The 18,366-nt window shown below is 47.9% G+C and overlaps 1 protein-coding gene across 1 annotated transcript in view; it reads left to right on the forward strand.

Moving 5' to 3' along the window:
- The window catches only part of SH3KBP1 (SH3 domain containing kinase binding protein 1), a 1,496,599-nt gene that overhangs the window by 282,928 nt on the left and 1,195,305 nt on the right, over positions 1-18,366 (forward strand). Inside the window, exon 2 of the mRNA XM_069637105.1 lies at positions 15,232-15,389. Coding sequence (XP_069493206.1) covers positions 15,232-15,389 — 158 coding nt within the window. The remainder of the gene's footprint in view (positions 1-15,231; positions 15,390-18,366) is intronic.

Consider the following 18,366-nt stretch of genomic DNA (forward strand, 5'->3'; position numbering starts at 1 on the left):
ATTTCTTGTGATTGGTGTTTGCGAAGGTTAGCTGATAAATAATCTAACATTATGGTTATTAAATAGCCACCAACATGGCCGTTCGTAGTGGGCCACAACAATGCACCTCAGCATTCTAGTTTTTATGCTTTCTCCCGTTTGCTACAGTGTTTCTTTCCAAGCACAGGAGTAGACGGTGTAGGGCCTGAGCGAGCAAGACCCAGGCAAAATCTGTAAATGTCCACTCAGCAGGGCTGTGTCACCATTTATAGATGTTAATGTCAGGAGGTGGGACCAAGGGTTACATGTGATTTTACCAACCTCAATAACAGAGTGGTACATTTCACCACAGCCATAATATTGAAAACCCCCAAATTCTTTTAAATTGTGGGGGGGGACAAGCCCCCCGTTTTTCCACTTTTATGCCACCCCAACCCCCCCAACCCGAATGATTTTAACGCCTTACCCCAGCACCCCATAAGTATTTCAATCATATTTTCGGTGTTATGTACCGCAGTGAAATGTACCACTCTTATGTTTTGGGTAAAATGACTGGGTACCGGGCCCAACTACATTAGCTTCAGGCCCCACTTGTCAGACAATCCTGGCTACGGCTCAGTTTCCCAGCATACCTGCGCTCCAGAAATGGTGGCCACCCAGAAATAGGTTTAAGCAGAGCGTTCTGCAACCCAGTTTGGTACTATATGTTACCCGCTCTATGTTGGACTCATCCGATGTCTTTTGTTAGAAATCGGGGGTCACCCAGAAACAGGTTTAAGCAAGTCCCCCCTCTGGTCGACTTGTCGACCACAAACATATCCTTTTCATTATCTCCTCTTACTCTCCATATCTTAGTTATTCCTCCTAAATGTCCATAGTGGTTCACATGATCTTCAAATGACCAATACATATATTCACAGGTTCCTCCAGGAGTACAGTATACCCATTTCCCTATGTAGCTCCTGGGGTTTCTTGGGTTCTCGATCTTCTCCGATGGTGGGTCCAGATGGTTGGTGATGATCTGGTTGCACAACTTCTCTCTGTCTTGTATGATTATGCCTGTGTGTTGGCCGTCATCTGCTGGCATCAAGGGGTGCATACCGACCATTTCAAGCAACTCGTCAGTGGTGCGTGCCTTCCGGGCCTTCCAAAATCTTATTATGATCAGTGTAGCTCCAGCCAAAATAGTACAACCAACTATAATTTTCAGTCCATCTGACAGCCAAGATGGCATCCATGACCATAATAGTGAAAACCAGCTCTCATCCTTGTTCACACCGTTACTTTCATCCATCATTTTGGAGTGCATCTGGGCCAATTGTGAAACTGCTTCTGTCAGTGTACCATTGTCAGCATCGTTGGCAGGAATGAACGTGCAGCATGATTGTCCTATCTTTGCGCAAACTCCTCCTTCCATGGCTGTGAGGAGGTCCAATACATATCTGTTCTGGAGTGCTACCATCCTTATAGCTCGCAGCTCCTCTTTTATTGCGTTAAATCCATTTACTGTAGAATCGATGGTCATCATTAGTTCCCATCTAATTATCTGGAGCCATTTTGCGTTTGCCTAGGCCTGCAGTCCCGGATGGATTATTGAGGAGAAGAACATTGCTGCTCTGCTGAATAGTCTGTGTTCTGGCGGGATTGAAGTGAGTGCCGTTTCCAACCTTCCCCACAGGTAATTTCCTGTCAGAGGTTCTCCTTGTCTTTTCCTTCTATTTAGGACAGTATCATTGCTGTTGGTCCTGTTCCCTTGCTCCTCCTGAGGTGGTGCAGATCTCTTCTTTCTCTTGTCCCCTTCATCCATTTTGGGAAAGTTCGCCACATTCACATGCTTCTGGGGTACCACTAGTGATGGTACATTGACGTGCACCATTGTGCACACACCATTCCACAGGGGAGACAGTGTATGGTATGCCTTTTCTCCACAGGCCCAATAATGGTCCATTATTACTGCTGTTCCTGCTCCCCCCTCAGGTAACTCCATCACGCTTGCACAGTTGGTGTTGTATCCTACGTCCACCTCTCTTTTATGTTGGTAGCATACCTTAGGCGCAGTCAGCGGCAGTATTGTTATTGGGTCTTCATCCGTCTCTACCCACGTGAGCATGGGTACGTACTTGATCCACGTCGTCCAACATCTGTGGTTGTGTGCCTCGATAGTTGAGATAGTTTCTTTTGTTACCATGTTGCTGCCAATCACTCCTATCTCCCAATTGTTGTCCAGGTACACCTTCCCTGTTATCGTCACCAGTGGCCTCTCCCAACATCCTGGTTTACCAGGAACTTCAGTGTCGTACGAATCACATGGTAAATACTGCAGTGTTACTTTCTTTGTTTCCCCTTTTGCAGGACCACTTGTTATGTATTTGAATGCTTCAGCATGTAGACTGCTCTTGTGGTAACTCAAATAAGTCTTGAGGAAGTTGTTTTCATATGGGTATGAGTCTCGTGTTTTCCACACCATATGCACCACTGTCCCTTGGAATCTTCCCTTCGTTTGGAACAGTGCCAAGTATATTATGCATCGTGCTGTCTTCATCTATTTCTGTGGCAACAAATGTTCGAGAAGCGCTCATGGCGTATGGTATTAATGAGCAAACGTAGCAGCTGTCCTCTGTTGTCTGCTTACCAATGCGGGTCATGTGTTGGTACCATATGTTGTTTGAGATGTGTGCTGAATCTTGTATATAATTATCAATACCTTTATTATCTGAGTATGTGCTGCGTTTAACTCTATTTTGCTTGTGTGCAATTTTACTAGTATCACCTGACGTAACACCTGTTGCAGCTGGGGATGGGGGTGTATTAGGTTTGGGTGCAGCAATAAGATGAATAGCATAGCTGTACTGCCATACAGAGGCAGCCAAGAACCCGGTGATCATCAAAATCCCTATTATTTTTATTACATATGCTAATTTCACCGGCATTTTGCTCTTACCTTGCTGCAGTCCTGGCAGCGTATTCTTGCGACGTTAAAGTTGCCCGCCTGAAAATTCTCAATATGCTGGTTATTAAATGATGTTTGTTGTTTTTTCTTTAAGCTCTCCCTATCAAATAGTCATTCAGTGCCCAGGCGAAGAGCTGTTCCCACGCTACTCTAAGCGATCTATCTCTTAGGACAGGCAAGTATGGGTGGAGGTGGGGCATTGAATATTCTATGGCCAAGAGGAATGCTGTGTAGTAGACACGTACCCTTCTCCTTTTCAGGTACGTTGGCCTTTTTATTTCATATACAAATTGGTGTGACAATTCTTCCGGGTAGTTATCGTCTGAGGGTACCATCTACTCCTGGGCAGTGAATTTGTTAGTTATCTATTTTCTTAGCAATACAATAATACGCAGTTCCTGCATGTGCGAGAGAAAAGAAAAGAGAGCATTCACGTGTTTACATGTGTACGTGTGCAAGGCAATGTCCTTCAGTTATTACTGTAGTGGGGTAGGGGTCAATGGGCAGGGGGTTTGGGCTCAACTGGCGGAAGTATTTTTACTCTTTGAGCGTGTGACCATGGGGTGGGCAGTATGGGGATCACCCCTTTCTTCTTCAGTTATTGTCTCTGGGGAATCTGGGGAGTGACAGGGTATGGGAACACTTGGGTCGTTGGCTGTGGTAGAACTCTCTTCTTCCGTTGGTGATGTTGTTGCTGTTCTCCCAATGGACCTGTCGGTGGCGCTGGGGCGGGTCTGGAGTTTGTAGATCTTTACATCGTGTAGGTGGTTCCAGGCACGCTTGTCCTGTAGCTTTACTGCTCTTGTTGATACTTCCTCTACCAGATGGGGGCCAGTAAATCGTGGACTATTCCATTTCCTGTTGAAATTGCGAAGTAGTACGTTGGCCTGTGGGTGGTATGCACATGCAAATGTATGCTTTATGTTCAGCAAGGATGTGATATGCTGGAACATTTCGTTTGCGAAATGTGGGCCATTGTCTGACCTTAACACCTCGCACACTCCCCACCTGGGGAAGACCTCCCTCACTAGGAATTTAGCTGCTCTAAATGCATCTGGGTGTGAACAGGGCCCTGCTTCAATCCACCTAGAGAATGGGCATACTACTACAATCATATACCTATTTCCTTGACATATGTTGATCATATCAACATAGTCAATATGGAGATGCCGGAAAGGTCCCTCTGGCCGGGGTATAGTACCTCTTATCACTTTTAGGGTATGGCCGGCCGTAAACTGTTGACATGTGAGACAATTGCTGATAAAATTTGACACATGAGAATTTAACTCGGGGCAGAACCAATCTTCTCTAATTCGTGCTGCAATTACTTCCTTGCCTGTGTGGGCTGGATGATGTAGTTGGCTCAGGGCGGTGTTCAAAAGTGCCAATGGTATTACAACCTTTCCAGTGCCACCCTGGCGCCATAGTGCGTCGGTTGGTGACATTGTGCATCCTCTTTTTACCCATATTTCTTTTTCGGCCATTGGTGCAGCCGCTTGTAGCTCCATAATCTGCGTGGCTGGGAGATGGGTGTACCCTTCTCTTATCAACATCTCCTTAGCCATTCCCCTCCCTCTGCCTCTCTGTGACTCTGGGGGGTTCCATATCTCACCAAAGTATGCAGCATACTTCGCATGTGCGTCTGCTGCTGCATTCCCCTTCGAGACGTGGTCTTCACCATTGGTGTGTGCGGTGCATTTTACTAGGGCTAATTCTTGGGGGTCATTTATTACTTCAATTAGTTCAGCCAATAAGAGGGCATGTTGCACTGGAGTGCCATCAGCTCTCCTAAACCCTCTTCTTCTCCATTTCGACAGCCCTGAGTGGACAGTGGATGTAACATATGCGCTGTCGGAGTATATGGTCACTCGTTTGTCAAAGCTTTCCTTCAACGCCAAGATCAGTGCAACTAATTCCGCTGCTTGAGCGGAGTAATGCTGTGGTAATTGTACACATTTCATAGCCACACACACCGGTACCTCCATCATTTTTACCACTGCTGCCCCAGTTCTCCTTATCCCATCCCTTTGATCGATAGTTGATGACCCATCAATAAACAAAAGCTCACCTCCCTCTAGTGCGTTTTCTTCAACCTTTCTAGTACATGAGTACATTTCAGTTATTTGCGTACAGTCATGGGCATAATCTCCCTCCTCAATTACTTCTGCTAGGAACCTTGCAGGGTTGACCGTGCTACATCTAACAATTGATAGTTCAGCTCTGGATAAAATGATCTCATAACCTGATGCCCTCTGCGTGGTTAGGGTGGACTTAGGTTTATTCAATATTGCAAATAGTGCATGTTCCACAAACAGTGTAGTTGGGCACCCCATGGTGATTGCTGATGCTTTTTCCACTGCAAAAGCAGCTGCAGCGAGACCTTGTTCGCAAGGGAAGTGACCTAACATCACAGGATCTAAGTGACCGCTGTAAAATGCTACTGGTTTGTAGCCCATGCTTGTTTTTTGAGCCAACACTGCTTTCATTACTGCTGAGTCGCAATGTGAAAATATATAAAATTGTCGCTCATAGTCTGGGGATGCCAGTACTGGAGCAGTTGATATCGCATCTTTCAATTCATCAAAAGCCTCTTTCATTTCCATCGTCCACCCCAGCTTTTCCTCCCCTTTATTAGCTTCCCTTAAAGCCTCAAGCAGGGGTCCTATGTACGAGCTGTAATTAAATACCCATGCTCTACAGTAGTTGCACAGCCCCAGGAATTGCTGCAATTCCCTCACAGTTTGTGGCATTGGAGTGCTTGAAATGGCCTCTGCTCTTTGTGGTGTAATCTTTCTCCCATGTTGGGATATAAGTTGACCAATGTAAAGTACCTGTTCTTGACAGTACTGTATCTTTTCCATGTCTACCTTGTAACCTTTTTCAGCCAATATTGTCAACATCTTTAAGGAGCCCTCTCTGCATTTTCTTTCGTTTGTACTGCAAATTATTATGTCATCCACATCCTGCAACACTGTGCTTTCCACTTCAATGTTACCCAAATCCATCTGTATTACTCTATTGAAAATTGAGGGTGATTCGCAATACCCTTGTGGCAATCTGGTATGCTTCCACTTTGTGTTTCTGTAAGTGAAGCTCGTCCGATCTTGTGAGTCTGGGTGCAATGGTATTGAGAAAAAAGCATTTTTAAGGTCGATCACTGTAAATCGTGATGCTTCTGCTGGAATGCCACACAATATTGTGGCCGGGTTTGCTGCTACGGGATATTCTGCTTCTACTATGTTGTTCAAGGGCCTGAGATCCTGTATGAAGCGCCAAGACCCCCCTTTAGCCTTGCGCACTGGGTACACAGCCGTGTTACATGGTGATTCTGAGGGGACCAATATGCCATTGTTTATAAGGGCCGTTATGGTTTCATATATGCCCTCATCTGCCTCTTTTGACAGTGGGTACTGTTTCACTCTGGGGAGTATTGCACCTTTTTTCAATTTTATCCTTACTCTCCCTATGCTTTTTATGCACCCCACGTCATAGGGGCTAGTAGTCCACAATGATTTGGGTACCTTTGACATATCCTCCTTAAAGAAGGGGACTGGGGTGCATGCGGGTGCCTCAAGTGCCATTGCAATTTTCTGTGCTACTTGTTTGTAAACCACTCTTAGCCATATTTCTACACTCATCATGAACACCATTTCACCTTCCTCCTTTTCTTCTGAGAACAGCTCCTCATCTGACACCTGGGTCAGCCTACATCCTTCTGCTAGTGCTATCACTGCCCTCCATGCTCTTCCTTCTCTGTCTTGGGCATGTACAGCAATGTAATCAGCTGTTGCAATAATGCTCTCAATGTCCTTTAGAACCACCTTTCCTTCTGGTTCATTAACAGGTGTTTCTGGTCTGAACAGATAGGCTGCTGGCCTCCTCCATATTTTCCCTTCTATCCCTGGCATCCATGCAAATGCCATATATGTTCCATACTGGAATAGTTCGCCATCTACTGGCTCCGCCCTAATCGCTGTCTGTCCGCAGTATGCTTGCATAATCTGTCGTGCTGTGAGCATGTTAATCCCTGGAGTAGAGCAAATTATGCCGTCCTCAGTAAAGGAGATCGTCATATTCAACCTGTTCATTATGTCTCTCCCCAGTATATTTACTGGTGAGGCACTATAATATAGAAGTGGAACTGACAGATCATAATCTCCAATAGATAAGGGAATGTTATCAGTAAAGGGAACCAACCCTCTAGCCCCAGAGAATCCTTGGGTGTTCATGGCTTCGCCTGACATCTTAAATTTACCTTCCCTTATGCAAGACCGGGTCGCCCCGGTGTCAACAAGGAATGATAATTTTTTGTCACCTATCGTTACCTCTATGCGTGGCTCCTCCGCACTATTAGGTGTTACTGACAGGATGGGACACACCAAGGCCGTCTGTGGGCTGTCCTATTGAGGGTACAACGATTGGCCATTTCCTGTGTAAGGGTTGTGCCCCAAGACCGTCACCCTACCCAGTTGAGTTTGTTGTGCTTGGGGTTGTTGTGTCATCGCTACCTGTTGTTGTGGCAGTGAATTCGTCTGTGGCTGTTGTTGTGTTATTTGTTGTTGTTGTTCATTTCCCTGTTGCAACGTCTGTTGTTGCTGTAGGCCCTGCTGTTCTTGTGAGGGCCTTGGTTGTCCCTGTTCACTCCATGATGGTGTTCCTGGTCTAACTCTACACGTGCGTGACATGTGCCCTAATAGTCCACAACTCCAACACACTGGTGGTTCCCTACTCTGCCATGGAAAGCTCCCTGTGTTGTCCTGGTATACTGGTTGCCCTGTGGGGTAGGAATTTCTAAGTCCTCCCACCTGCTGTTGGGTGTTACATCCGTATCCTCTCCCTCTCATAAATCCTCCTCTCCCCCTGTTATAATTATAATACCCAGCTCCTTGCATTGGGTGTCCTCCTCCCATGTTGGTTGTGTATGGTTGCAGTGGCGGCGCCTGTTGTGTTACAGTCTGTGAAGGTGGTATTTGGGCGGAATCTTGTGCAGCCACTACTTGTGTGGGGCTTTGGGTCATTGTTGTGGGCGTAGTTATTAGTGCCCCTTCCATTGTGTATTTAGTAAGTTTTTTCTGTACTAGTTTAGCCTCTTCCGTTTTCCTGTCCTCTTCCTTTTGTTTCATTTTTCCTTGCCATGTCCTGCAATGATGCACTATAGTCAGTTGTATTTCTGGCCATGGTTTTGCTTCCATTCCCACTACTTTCTTTAGTTGTTTCTGAACTCCTTCTGGGAGCCCTTGTACTAGTATATGATAGAATATTGCTGGTGTTTTATCCCATTGCTCTCTAGTTTCCATGCGCCACTTCTCTTGGATCTCCTGGATATAATCAACAGGATCTTCATTCTCACGCATCTTACGGGAGGTAATTGCTCCTATGTCTGATGTGTCTGGGTACTGTACCCTCAGTGCCTGCCATAGTGCATGTCTGCAGTTTGCGAATGGTGCCCCATCATGCGATGTGTTTGTTATTGTTACCCCATGGAATCCCGCTCTCTTCCAAATGTCATCTGCTCTATCCCCTAATATTGATATTAAAAGGCCCTTTACATCTCCTACTGCCAGTTTCTGTCCTGCGGTGTGTTTTTCCATTTCATATATCCACTTACCCGCACCTCCACTTAATGATGGGAGCCTGCATTTTATATTTTCTTTATCTGTATGCTTCCAAGGGACATACTGTGGTCTAACCCCTCCTCTCTCCAAAAGTGGCATTAAGTTATGTCTCGTTTCACCCTTTATGTTCCATAATATCGAGTCCTCACACCCTTCCTCCTCTTCCCTTTCTTCTACATCTTCAATTTCGTCCTTATTACCCCTGCTCGTAACTCTTTCTTCTCCATCTTTTCCCCTTCTTCCATCATTTCCTGTATTTAATGTGGGCATGTGTATTCGTCTGTCCTGCCTGCGACTAGGGAGGTCTCTAAGCCGACATGCATAGGGTGTCAGTTCGTCTGTGAAGGGCGCGAGTTTTATTTTGCGTAACGAGCGTGAGGTGGTTGAGCATGTAGGGTGCGATGGGGGAGGGCGTGATGGGGATGGGGATGGTGCGGCCTCATGTGTCTGTCTTTCCGCTATCCCTTGCTCTCCCTCCTCACTTCTCTCCAGCTCATCCTTTCTCCTACTGATCCATGGTGAGTCTATGTTGGTCCGGGTGAGGTATAGTTTATCTAAGCTTTCCCTTTCACTGTTTCTTCCTTCCTTCTTCTTCCTCACTACAAAAGTCAGCCATAAACGGCACCCCCCACTCTGTCTTTTTCCCCTTGATCGTTACTGTTTGTAAGTCTATTAGGTCCAGTTCTCCTTTTTCCCCTTCATCAACCGCTCCCCTTTGTGCTGATGTTGTTGCTACTTCTGTGTTTCTATATACATCCCCCCATGCTCCACTCTCCCTTCGCCTATCTTCTCTTTCTCCTTCATTTCTCTCCTCCATCTCCCTACTATTTTCCTCCCTTTTCCTTTTTAATTCCTCCATCACATCACTACTCATTTGTTCCAATATTCTTTCATCCTCTTTCTTCCTTTCCCATTTCACCCTTTCTCTTTCTACTATACTCTCTATCACCCTCCCTTCTTCATATTTCTTAGTTGTTTCTGATAGTAACCTCCTCTTCCACATTGCCATTTCTTTTTCTTTTTCTTCTTCTTCCCTTTTCTTCTCTCGCAGCACTACTCTTGATACCCTTTCTGCTGCTGCTTTTACCCTTTCAGCTTCTCTCCTTTGCTCCTCATTCCGTTCCCTTATTTTTCCAATTCGTTCTTACCTTCTTTCCTTTTCCTCGCGCTCTCTCTCTCTCTCTCCTCCCTCTCGAGCTGTTTGATCAATTCATTCTGCTCATCCCTTAGCTTTGCTAGTCGTTCCTCCAAAATCTCTTCCTTTTGTCGTAATAGCTCTTCCCCCCTCATTTCACTCTCCCTGGCATTATCCTCGTCTGTTTTCTTTACTACCTCCTTCTCTTCTCCTGTTAATGAACCTCGTAATTTTAATATCTGTGCAGCTACCCACTCATCATTTCCTATTTCCACAGTCTGGTCTTCTCCAGTCCTCCCCTCCCCTGCTGCCATCTTCCTATGAGCCACATATGGTGGAGGGCTGTATGCCGGGTTCGAGTATCCCTCAGCCGCCCTTAACTGTCCTCTTTCTATTTCTCCTAATTCTCTTAAAGGGTACAACCCCCCTCCCTCTGTTTTCAATCCCTGTGTTATGGGTATCTCGTTGCTCGGTTCCTTTTTTGTCATCTGATTTATTATTCTTTTCTCCTATCTCTCCTCTGTTCCCCGTGTTCTTTGGGTCTTCACTCCCCTTTTTCCCATCCTCTCCTTCCTCCTTAATCTCTTTCTCTTCCGGTGTTTCCCCCATAGTGAACATTCCATTTGGTCCTGGTCGGGACCCTTGGAACATCCTCCATAAGTTAAACACCTCCACATGGTTTGCCAACTTCTTCCCCTTGTATGTATTGTGCAGATGGTTTAGCAGTGAATGTTGGGCATATGGATCGAAGCTACCATTAGGTGGCCACGGTGTTAGCATTTTGTTATCCGTCCCCTGGGTCCATTCTATGCTATACTTAATCAGTTTCTCCCTATGGGGTGGCAGTGTTGTGCATATGTGTTGTAGTGGGGTAGTGAGGGTGTTCCCCCACCCTCCCGATCCTGTCCCGTATGACATAGTAGCGCTCCACTTGTTACCCTTCCCCTATCTGGTAGCAGTTTATCTCACTAGCAGTTTACAATATACAACCTTATATCGTTTACCTGGCCCCGTAAGTTTGGGGACTTAAGATAATCCGCTAAGGAAAATTATAAAAAATATGGTATTTTACATTTGTATATTTTCTTCTGTCTTTCTTTCTTTATACAACACCCTTACGGCCCCCTGCGGCCGAGGCGCACGTAGCCCCCCAGCGGCTGCGTACCCCTTATGACGCTCTTATACAGTCGTCCTATTTTCACGTGCTCCTCCCCCTTTTACACTTGCCGTGGCCGGCGTTCTCCATGCGCAGCCACGTCCCCGTTTCGCCTTTCCCCGATCAACTCATTTGCCGTTTATCTCCGTTTCCACTCCCTTACCATATTTCTCTTCCCCACCACTCTCAAAACGAAGATGCCTTGTGCTCGCGATATCCTATGAAAGCCCTACTGGTGACGTCACCGATCTCTTCGAGCTACTGGTAAGTTCTTCATATATTCTTTAAGTTCAAAATACACTTGCAATCTACCCCCGTTAACCCTACAGCTGTCTTCCTGTCACTCCTGGAACAAGGTAATCAAATCAATAATATAATCGGACTGCGCACGCTGCGTCGCCTCGCGTGTGATACGCCCCTCAACAGGAGGGCTTAACCAGCCAATTATCTTCCGTATTGGGCAACTAACTAGCTACCGCCTACAGGGAAACATCATCTACCTATCGAGTTTCTTGCTCGAACAATAGGGATCCTCATCTACTCATTGATCAATAAATGCCAAATCGTAGGAAACCACACACACACCCACCCTTACACGTAGTCGCTACCTAGGCCAATCAGTTTCTACGAGCGGCCGCATGTGATGTTTTCGTGCTCCGCCCCCCCCCTCTCTCGCGTGACGTAGCCGACTGCTCTCGCACTCGTTCCACTACCATTCATTCCATTGCCAATACTAAATTGTCAAACCTTCGCCGCGCACCTGTGCAACACCTCCCACCTCCTGTATTTAATTCCTCCCCCCTCCCTCACAATTTCGCATTGCTTGTTGTGCGTGTCATGCTCACCAAGTTCTCTTGATGCGGGGCCGCTCGACTGCGTGCACCCCTCCAAGCGGCTCGTCACCTCCCCTCGTCTGGACCACGTCTGGACACTCGCCAACCGCGGGCGGGATACTTCTCAACCGGCTCCCGAGGGCCAATATCCGGATTGCGCTGTCCGGTCTTCTCGCAGCTCCGCGATGGTCCTGTAGTCCTCAGAAGGGGGCAACGGCAGAGGGGGCCGCGCCGCCGGGCCTCCTCGCAGCGGGAGTGGCTGGAAAAAGTAAAAATAAAAAGGCGGATCTTAAACAGATCTCAGCAGTGCCTCCAACTTGTCGGGGGGGGGGAAATTCTGCCGGGGTCGGCCGGGCCGTCCGCAGACCTCCGGGCAGGGAGACCCCAACTCCTCCCGTATATCCCAGATGAGATAGAGTATGAGACACACGCAAGAAGCAAGGTGACTCTGCTGTTTATTAGACAAAAACGGCAGGGATGGGTCAAGGAGCGTACGCGTCCGTCCTGACACACACACAATCGTAGGGCTCGAAGGCCCTTTTTACCTTAGTATGACGCGCTACTTGCGTCACCTTGGAAAGTTAGCAAAAAACCTATCGCCACTCTTAATTGGTTGCTCGAGTGGTAGGGTTAGTATAGCATACGTATAGAGAACAATATTAGTGGACAAGGGTTAGTCAGGTGATATATCTGGGTTGTCCCTACAATTAGATACATGAGAATTGTTACATGAAGACCCCTGATGATTGGTTAATGTTAATGGCGTCAGTGATAGGAGCCCCATGTTCTGATTGGTGCGCCCGCGAGCTTCCCATCCTGGGACCATCGCTGTTCCCAGCTCTAGGTGTACCTGTCATTTGCAACAATGTTTCACTATGGGTACGTGCAGACAATGTGAGGACTTATTCATAGCTGGAAGACCGACTACTCCCACTGTCGCAGATGTCCATTGAGCCTTTTAATTGTATCTGCCTATGTCTTGTAACGAGGGATCCAGACGCCTTCTTCCTCCTGGGCTTGGCATCCTGTCAGGTTCGGCTTGGTCACGTGAGGTGGGACCGTGTTTGAGGCAGAATTCTGCACAATTATTATTGTTTTTCCACTGTGTGCCTGGTTTAATTTGCAGGTGTGACTTTAACGTTGGTGTGCGGCGTGCGAGGTTGCAACATCGTGCCCTTGATGGTTTGCTCTCGGAATGTGGGTTTGCGACCTTGGCTGTTTGCTTTCGCCGGGCTCATTCTGCAGGATCAGCAACCTGACTCTTGTTCTTTTAACGTCCATGGAAGCTCTTGCTTGCGGCCTACTTAGGCCTGGGGTATAGGTGGAACCGTTTGGGCCAGAGGCGCTTTAGGTTACAGTACCATATTGTCTTATGACCAGTATCGTGTCTTCATTATATTTCTCATTGTGGCACCTGGTTTTAGGAGAAGCGTAAGCAAGCTCTTTTAGATGAGTTCATGATGCGTCTTGCGTTTCTGCATTTTGAAAGCCTATGTGGAAAATAATAAAGATGCACGTCCGTGAGTATGTCTGTCGCCTACGTCATAGCACTGAGTATATTCTTTGTGTAGATTGGTGGGGGAGTGTCCAGTGTGTATATTTGTACAGGTGTGCTGACCGTTGGCTAGGTCGTCATGGCATCTCTAACGACGTGTAGGTTTTAGTCTAGTTGATCCGCGCCGCAGGTGTCGGCATGGCCAGTGCGGGCTGCTGGGCAGGCAGATGGACACATCCGTATGTTCCTGTACCAGGATATTTGGTCGTCTGGTAGATGGGCAAACTCTTCTCGTGGCGGGTGTCTGGGTCGTGACCCTTTAGGCCAAGCGCGAGAGGTGAAGGACGGGAGCCTGGTCTTCCATTCTCCCACTTCAATACCCAAAGTTGGCAATAGAAAAATGTCCAAAGTTAGGGTGATACTTCACTGCTGCATGTGAAGCACTGCACTTGTGTTTAAGTGCTTTACACATCAACAATTGCATCATTTCGTTGCTCCTTCATGGACACCAGGCCGTGTCAACTATTGACCAACCTTTGCTGCTGCTCTGCAGACTGGCATATACACTGGACCAAAATTAATTGAGCTTTGTGGTCCTCTATTTTGCTTCTTGAGATATGTTTCAGTGCCAGAAAAAGAACAGAAAGCCAGGGGGGTTGCCCATGACCATGATTTGCCACCAATGGATTCATTGTCCTTTTTTTAATACTTTTGTGTGGGGCGTTTTTTTTGGTGTTCTGTCTATTCTGAGGGGAAACCTTTTTTTGTCTGAGGAAATAGGCCTTGCTACGAGTTCGGCGGTGTGGTCAAATGTTTTAGTGTTAATGGTTATTGGCAGTTTACTGTACCACGGAATTCCCAAGTTTGATCGCGTAGCAGAAGCTTTAGTTCCAGCTAAATGCTGGAGGGGAAATCCTCCTCTTAATGCCAAACTTTGGCACGGGTAGAACTTCCACCTGCTGTAAATCCACCAAATCCTCCGTTGAGTCCAATGGACTCCAGAAATGGGGGGTTAACGCCATGCTGCCACTCGTGATCCGTCAGGAAACCTGACTGAGCAAGTGGTGGGAACGGTAGCTGAGTTTTATGGTATTTCTGTGGAAATACCATGGGAATACCACTAAACTGGGAATGATGCCCAACGACTTCCATCTTTTCTTAGATTTTAACATTCCAGCTGGTGGTAGCTGGTTTAGGTATACATTTTCTGTAACTTATTCAGTTTAAAGACCCCAGAACTGAAAATGTGTGAGCTTTTAGGGATGGAGAGGCGTTTCCTAGCTCTGCTGGCCTCAATATTTGTTGGCCTTCCAGGCAATGCACTGGAGAATCCGTTTACAGGTGCGCTGAATTGGGTGGGGTTGTTTTGAGGGTTTTGTAGTGTACTCGTGCACAAATAACTGGTCTAGAGCACACCTCTGGAGTAGAGCTCTCTCACGTCTACCTGTAAATTGGGGTCCGCCCATGTGTGACACAGGCCCAGGTTGTATTGCAAGCAGGTGTACTCTTTATTTAACTTGTGTTTCTCTGTCTTGTACATTCTCTCCCATCACACACACTTTCCTCTGCATGTCAACGCCCTGAAGTTGCTGGCATCACTCTGGCCCATGCTCAGACTTCCTGTCTTCCTCAGCCCTGGGGAAGGGACATGTTCCTAATTGTGGGTCACCCAGATCTTCTAACCCCAGGTGCTGAGTCCACCATACACAAACTATTTGGAACAGTCCTCCTCTAAGGTTGGGTTAAAGGCACACATTGCAGTGGCCATGATAAGTAATTGCCATTTAGTAAAGCACCACAGCTAGAATGTTTAAAGGGGAAAACTAAAGAATTGCCATATTCAACAATTGGCTTACCGCAGAAGTATGGTTGATCAGCAAATCTCCAATTTTAAATTCTCTTAAGTTTTCATGTTATTTTCGAAACTCTGGAAGCCCATATAACTAAAATGCCGTTTGAGTGTCTCCAAAATTCAGTCATAATTGATTATTGCCTCTGTTCTTGTCCCAGGCCAAAAAATGACTAAGTCTAACCAAGATGTGGTGTTTCTTTTCCTTGCCTCTTTCAGTGGATGCGATAGTGGAGTTTGACTACAAGGCTCAGCACGATGATGAGCTGACCATCGCCGCAGGTGAACTCATCACCAACGTCAAGAAAGAAGATGGGGGCTGGTGGGAAGGCGAGCTGAAAGGGCGGCGAGGTCTGTTCCCTGACAACTTTGTGAGAGTAAGTACAGAGGCACGTTTCTTTTATGATATTTTATTTGTATCACGCTCATACACAAGTGTTTCAGAGCACAACGAGGCAAGGGAGGACACAACAACTATCTTACGAGGCCCAGTGACATTGAGAACGCGCAAGTGCAGGGGACAGGGGAGGGGGAAATTGCAAGGGGGGAGTGGAAGGTGCTGAGAGAGGAATTTGTGGCCAACAAATTGCCCTAGCTGACCGGGATTGTCTTTCAGCAAAGTGATGCGCTCCTAGGGAAACATATGGAAAACATGATGTGTTGGTGAGTTCCAACAGCTGTGCTTTTCTGATCACGCATGGTCTGGAGTGGGCCTGATTACTGCGACCACAGAGCTGGAGAATGACAGCGGGGAGTGCAGAGCTGGCGAATGGGAGAAAGGAGGGGGTGCAGAGCTGGAGAATGGGAGAAAGCGGGGGAGTGCAGAGATGAAGGGGAGAAAGCAGGGGAGTGCAGAGCTGGAGAAGGGGAGAAAGTGGGTGAGTGCAGAGCTGGAGAATGGGAGAAAGGAGGGGGTGCAGAGCTGGAGAATGGGGGAAAGCTGGGGAGTGCAGAGATGAAGGGGAGAAAGCGGGGGAGTGCAGAGCTGGAGAATGGGAGAAAGCGGGGGAGTGCAGAGCTGGAGAATGTCAGAAAGCGGGGAGTGCAGAGCTGGAGAATGTCAGAAAGCGGGGGAGTGCAGAGCTGGAGAATGTCAGAAAGCGGGGAGTGCAGAGCTGGAGAATGTCAGAAAGCGGGGAGTGCAGAGCTGGAGAATCACAGAAACCAGGGGGGGTGCAGAGCTGGAGAATGGGGGAAAGCTGGGGAGTGCAGAGATGCAGGGGAGTGCAGAGCTGGAGAATGGGAGAAAGCGGGGGAGTGCAGAGATGAAGGGGAGAAAGCAGGGGAGTGCAGAGCTGGAGAAGGGGAGAAAGTGGGTGAGTGCAGAGCTGGAGAATGACAGAAAGCGGGAGTGCAGAGCTGGAGAATGGGAGAAAGCGGGGGAGTGCAGAGCTGGACAAGGGGAGAAAGTGGGTGAGTGCAGAGCTGGAGAATGACAAAAAGCGGGGAGTGCAGAGCTGGAGAATGGGAGAAAGGAGGGGGGGTGCAGAGCTGGAGAATGGGGGAAAGCTGGGGAGTGCAGAGATGAAGGGGAGAAAGCAGGGGGGTGCAGAGCTGGAGAATGGGAGAAAGCGGGGGAGTGCAGAGCTGGAGAAGGAGAAAGCAGGGGAGTGCAGAGTTGGAGAATCGGAGAAAGTGGGGGAGTGCAGAGCTGGAGAATGGGAGAAAGCGGGGGAGTGCAGAGCTGGAGAATGGGAGAAAGCGGGGGAGTGCAGCGCTGGAGAATGGGAGAAAGCGGGGGAGTGCAGCGCTGGAGAATGAGATGAAGCTGGGGGAGTGCAGGAATGGAGAATGAGAGAAAGCAGAAATGGTGTATGAGAGGAAGCAGAGGGAGTGCGGAAATAGAGCATGAGAAAGCAGGGGGTTGTAGAGGTGAAGGATGAGAGAAAGCGGTCAAGTGCAGAAATGGCAAATCACAGCAAGCAGGGGGATTGCAGGACTGGAGGATGAGAGGACGAAAGAGGGAGCGCAGGGCTACAGAAAGAGGAAGCAGGAGGGCGTGCAGCAATGGAGAATCGGACGAAAGAGTGAGTCCAGGAATGGATAATGGGACAAAGCAGGAATGGAGCGCGAGATGAAGCTGGAAGGAGCGCAGGACTGGGGAATGCGAAAAAGCACGAGGTAGCGCTAGTGGCGGAGCAAGGTGGGGGCGCACCCTCTGCTGTCCAGTGTGCCCCCCCCCCCCCCCCAACTCCCACTGCTGCCCAATCACCCGCCCCTGCGCACCAAAAGCTGCCTCCAGTACGCGAAGTGAGAAAGGAGGGAGCGCAGAATTGGAGAGTGAATTACATCTGGAGGGGGAGCACAGCAGGGATGGGAGAATACCAAAAAGCAGAAGGGAGTGAAGAACTGGTTATGGCTCATGAAGCTTTTATGCTATCAAGTATGTATACTGCGCCCATCCCCACCGCAGTCGTCTTTCGCCACGTGACCTTGTCCAGGAATGTTGCGTGAGTCCCTGCCAGGGCGTCTCGACCCCACCTCACCCTTGAGGATATCGGTTCATGAAAGAAGTCAGACTAATATGTAGCTCGGTTTAAAGTGATAACTTGAATGAGGCGGCGATTTCTAGTGCTCCTTGGAATGACGTATACGGTAAAGCTGGAGAGAGGACCCGAAATATAGGTATCAAGGCCAGGGTCTGGCTTGGATTAACGGCCTGATTCATGCAATTATTTGCGCGTAAAACGCACATTTGCGCGCCTTTCTTCCCGAAAATCCCCGTTTGAGCTATGGGGATTTTCGGGAAGAATGGCGCGCAAATAATGACATACATCAGGGTGTAAATGTACTGCGCTGCGTGCTGAAACGACGTCCGTGTTAAATTGCGTGTTGTGTAATTTTATTCCAGTTTTCTAAATCGCGTGGGTGAATATTGTGCACGGTTGTGGCAAATTTTGCTGGGCTGGGAGATGTTTCTGCTCGCAATGTGGGTTCGCTTTTTTGTTTTTCAGTTAGTAGTGGTCGATAGGCTCAATTTGCTGTTAGGTCCCAGGGGCCGGAGGAGCTGCGCAGTTTGTTATCGGTGATGGATTAGGTTCCTTAACTGATGTGATTGGTGCTGCGCCAGGGGCACTCGCCCCCCACATAAAACCCTCTGCACGTGCCTGAGGCTCGGTGGCCATCTCGTGCCTGCTCCAGTCAACATTAACCCCACAGGCCAAAGTGGGCGGGAACTAAGGGGCATTCTGGGAAATCCCCCATCAGGACCCAGAGCACTCCTCTGGCTTGGAAGGCACCTTTGTTTATTTTTTACTTCTCCCCTACAGGGGATTCGAACCTGTGTCCTGCTGGTAACAGTTCAGTGTCGCATCATACTGTGCTATCTTGCAGGTGCTGGACTGCTTTTGTTTA

The sequence above is a fragment of the Ambystoma mexicanum genome, chromosome 7p, assembly GCF_040938575.1.
Source record: "Ambystoma mexicanum isolate Mex_15411 chromosome 7p, UKY_AmexF1_1, whole genome shotgun sequence".
In the NCBI taxonomy this organism is placed as follows: Eukaryota; Metazoa; Chordata; class Amphibia; order Caudata; family Ambystomatidae; genus Ambystoma; species Ambystoma mexicanum.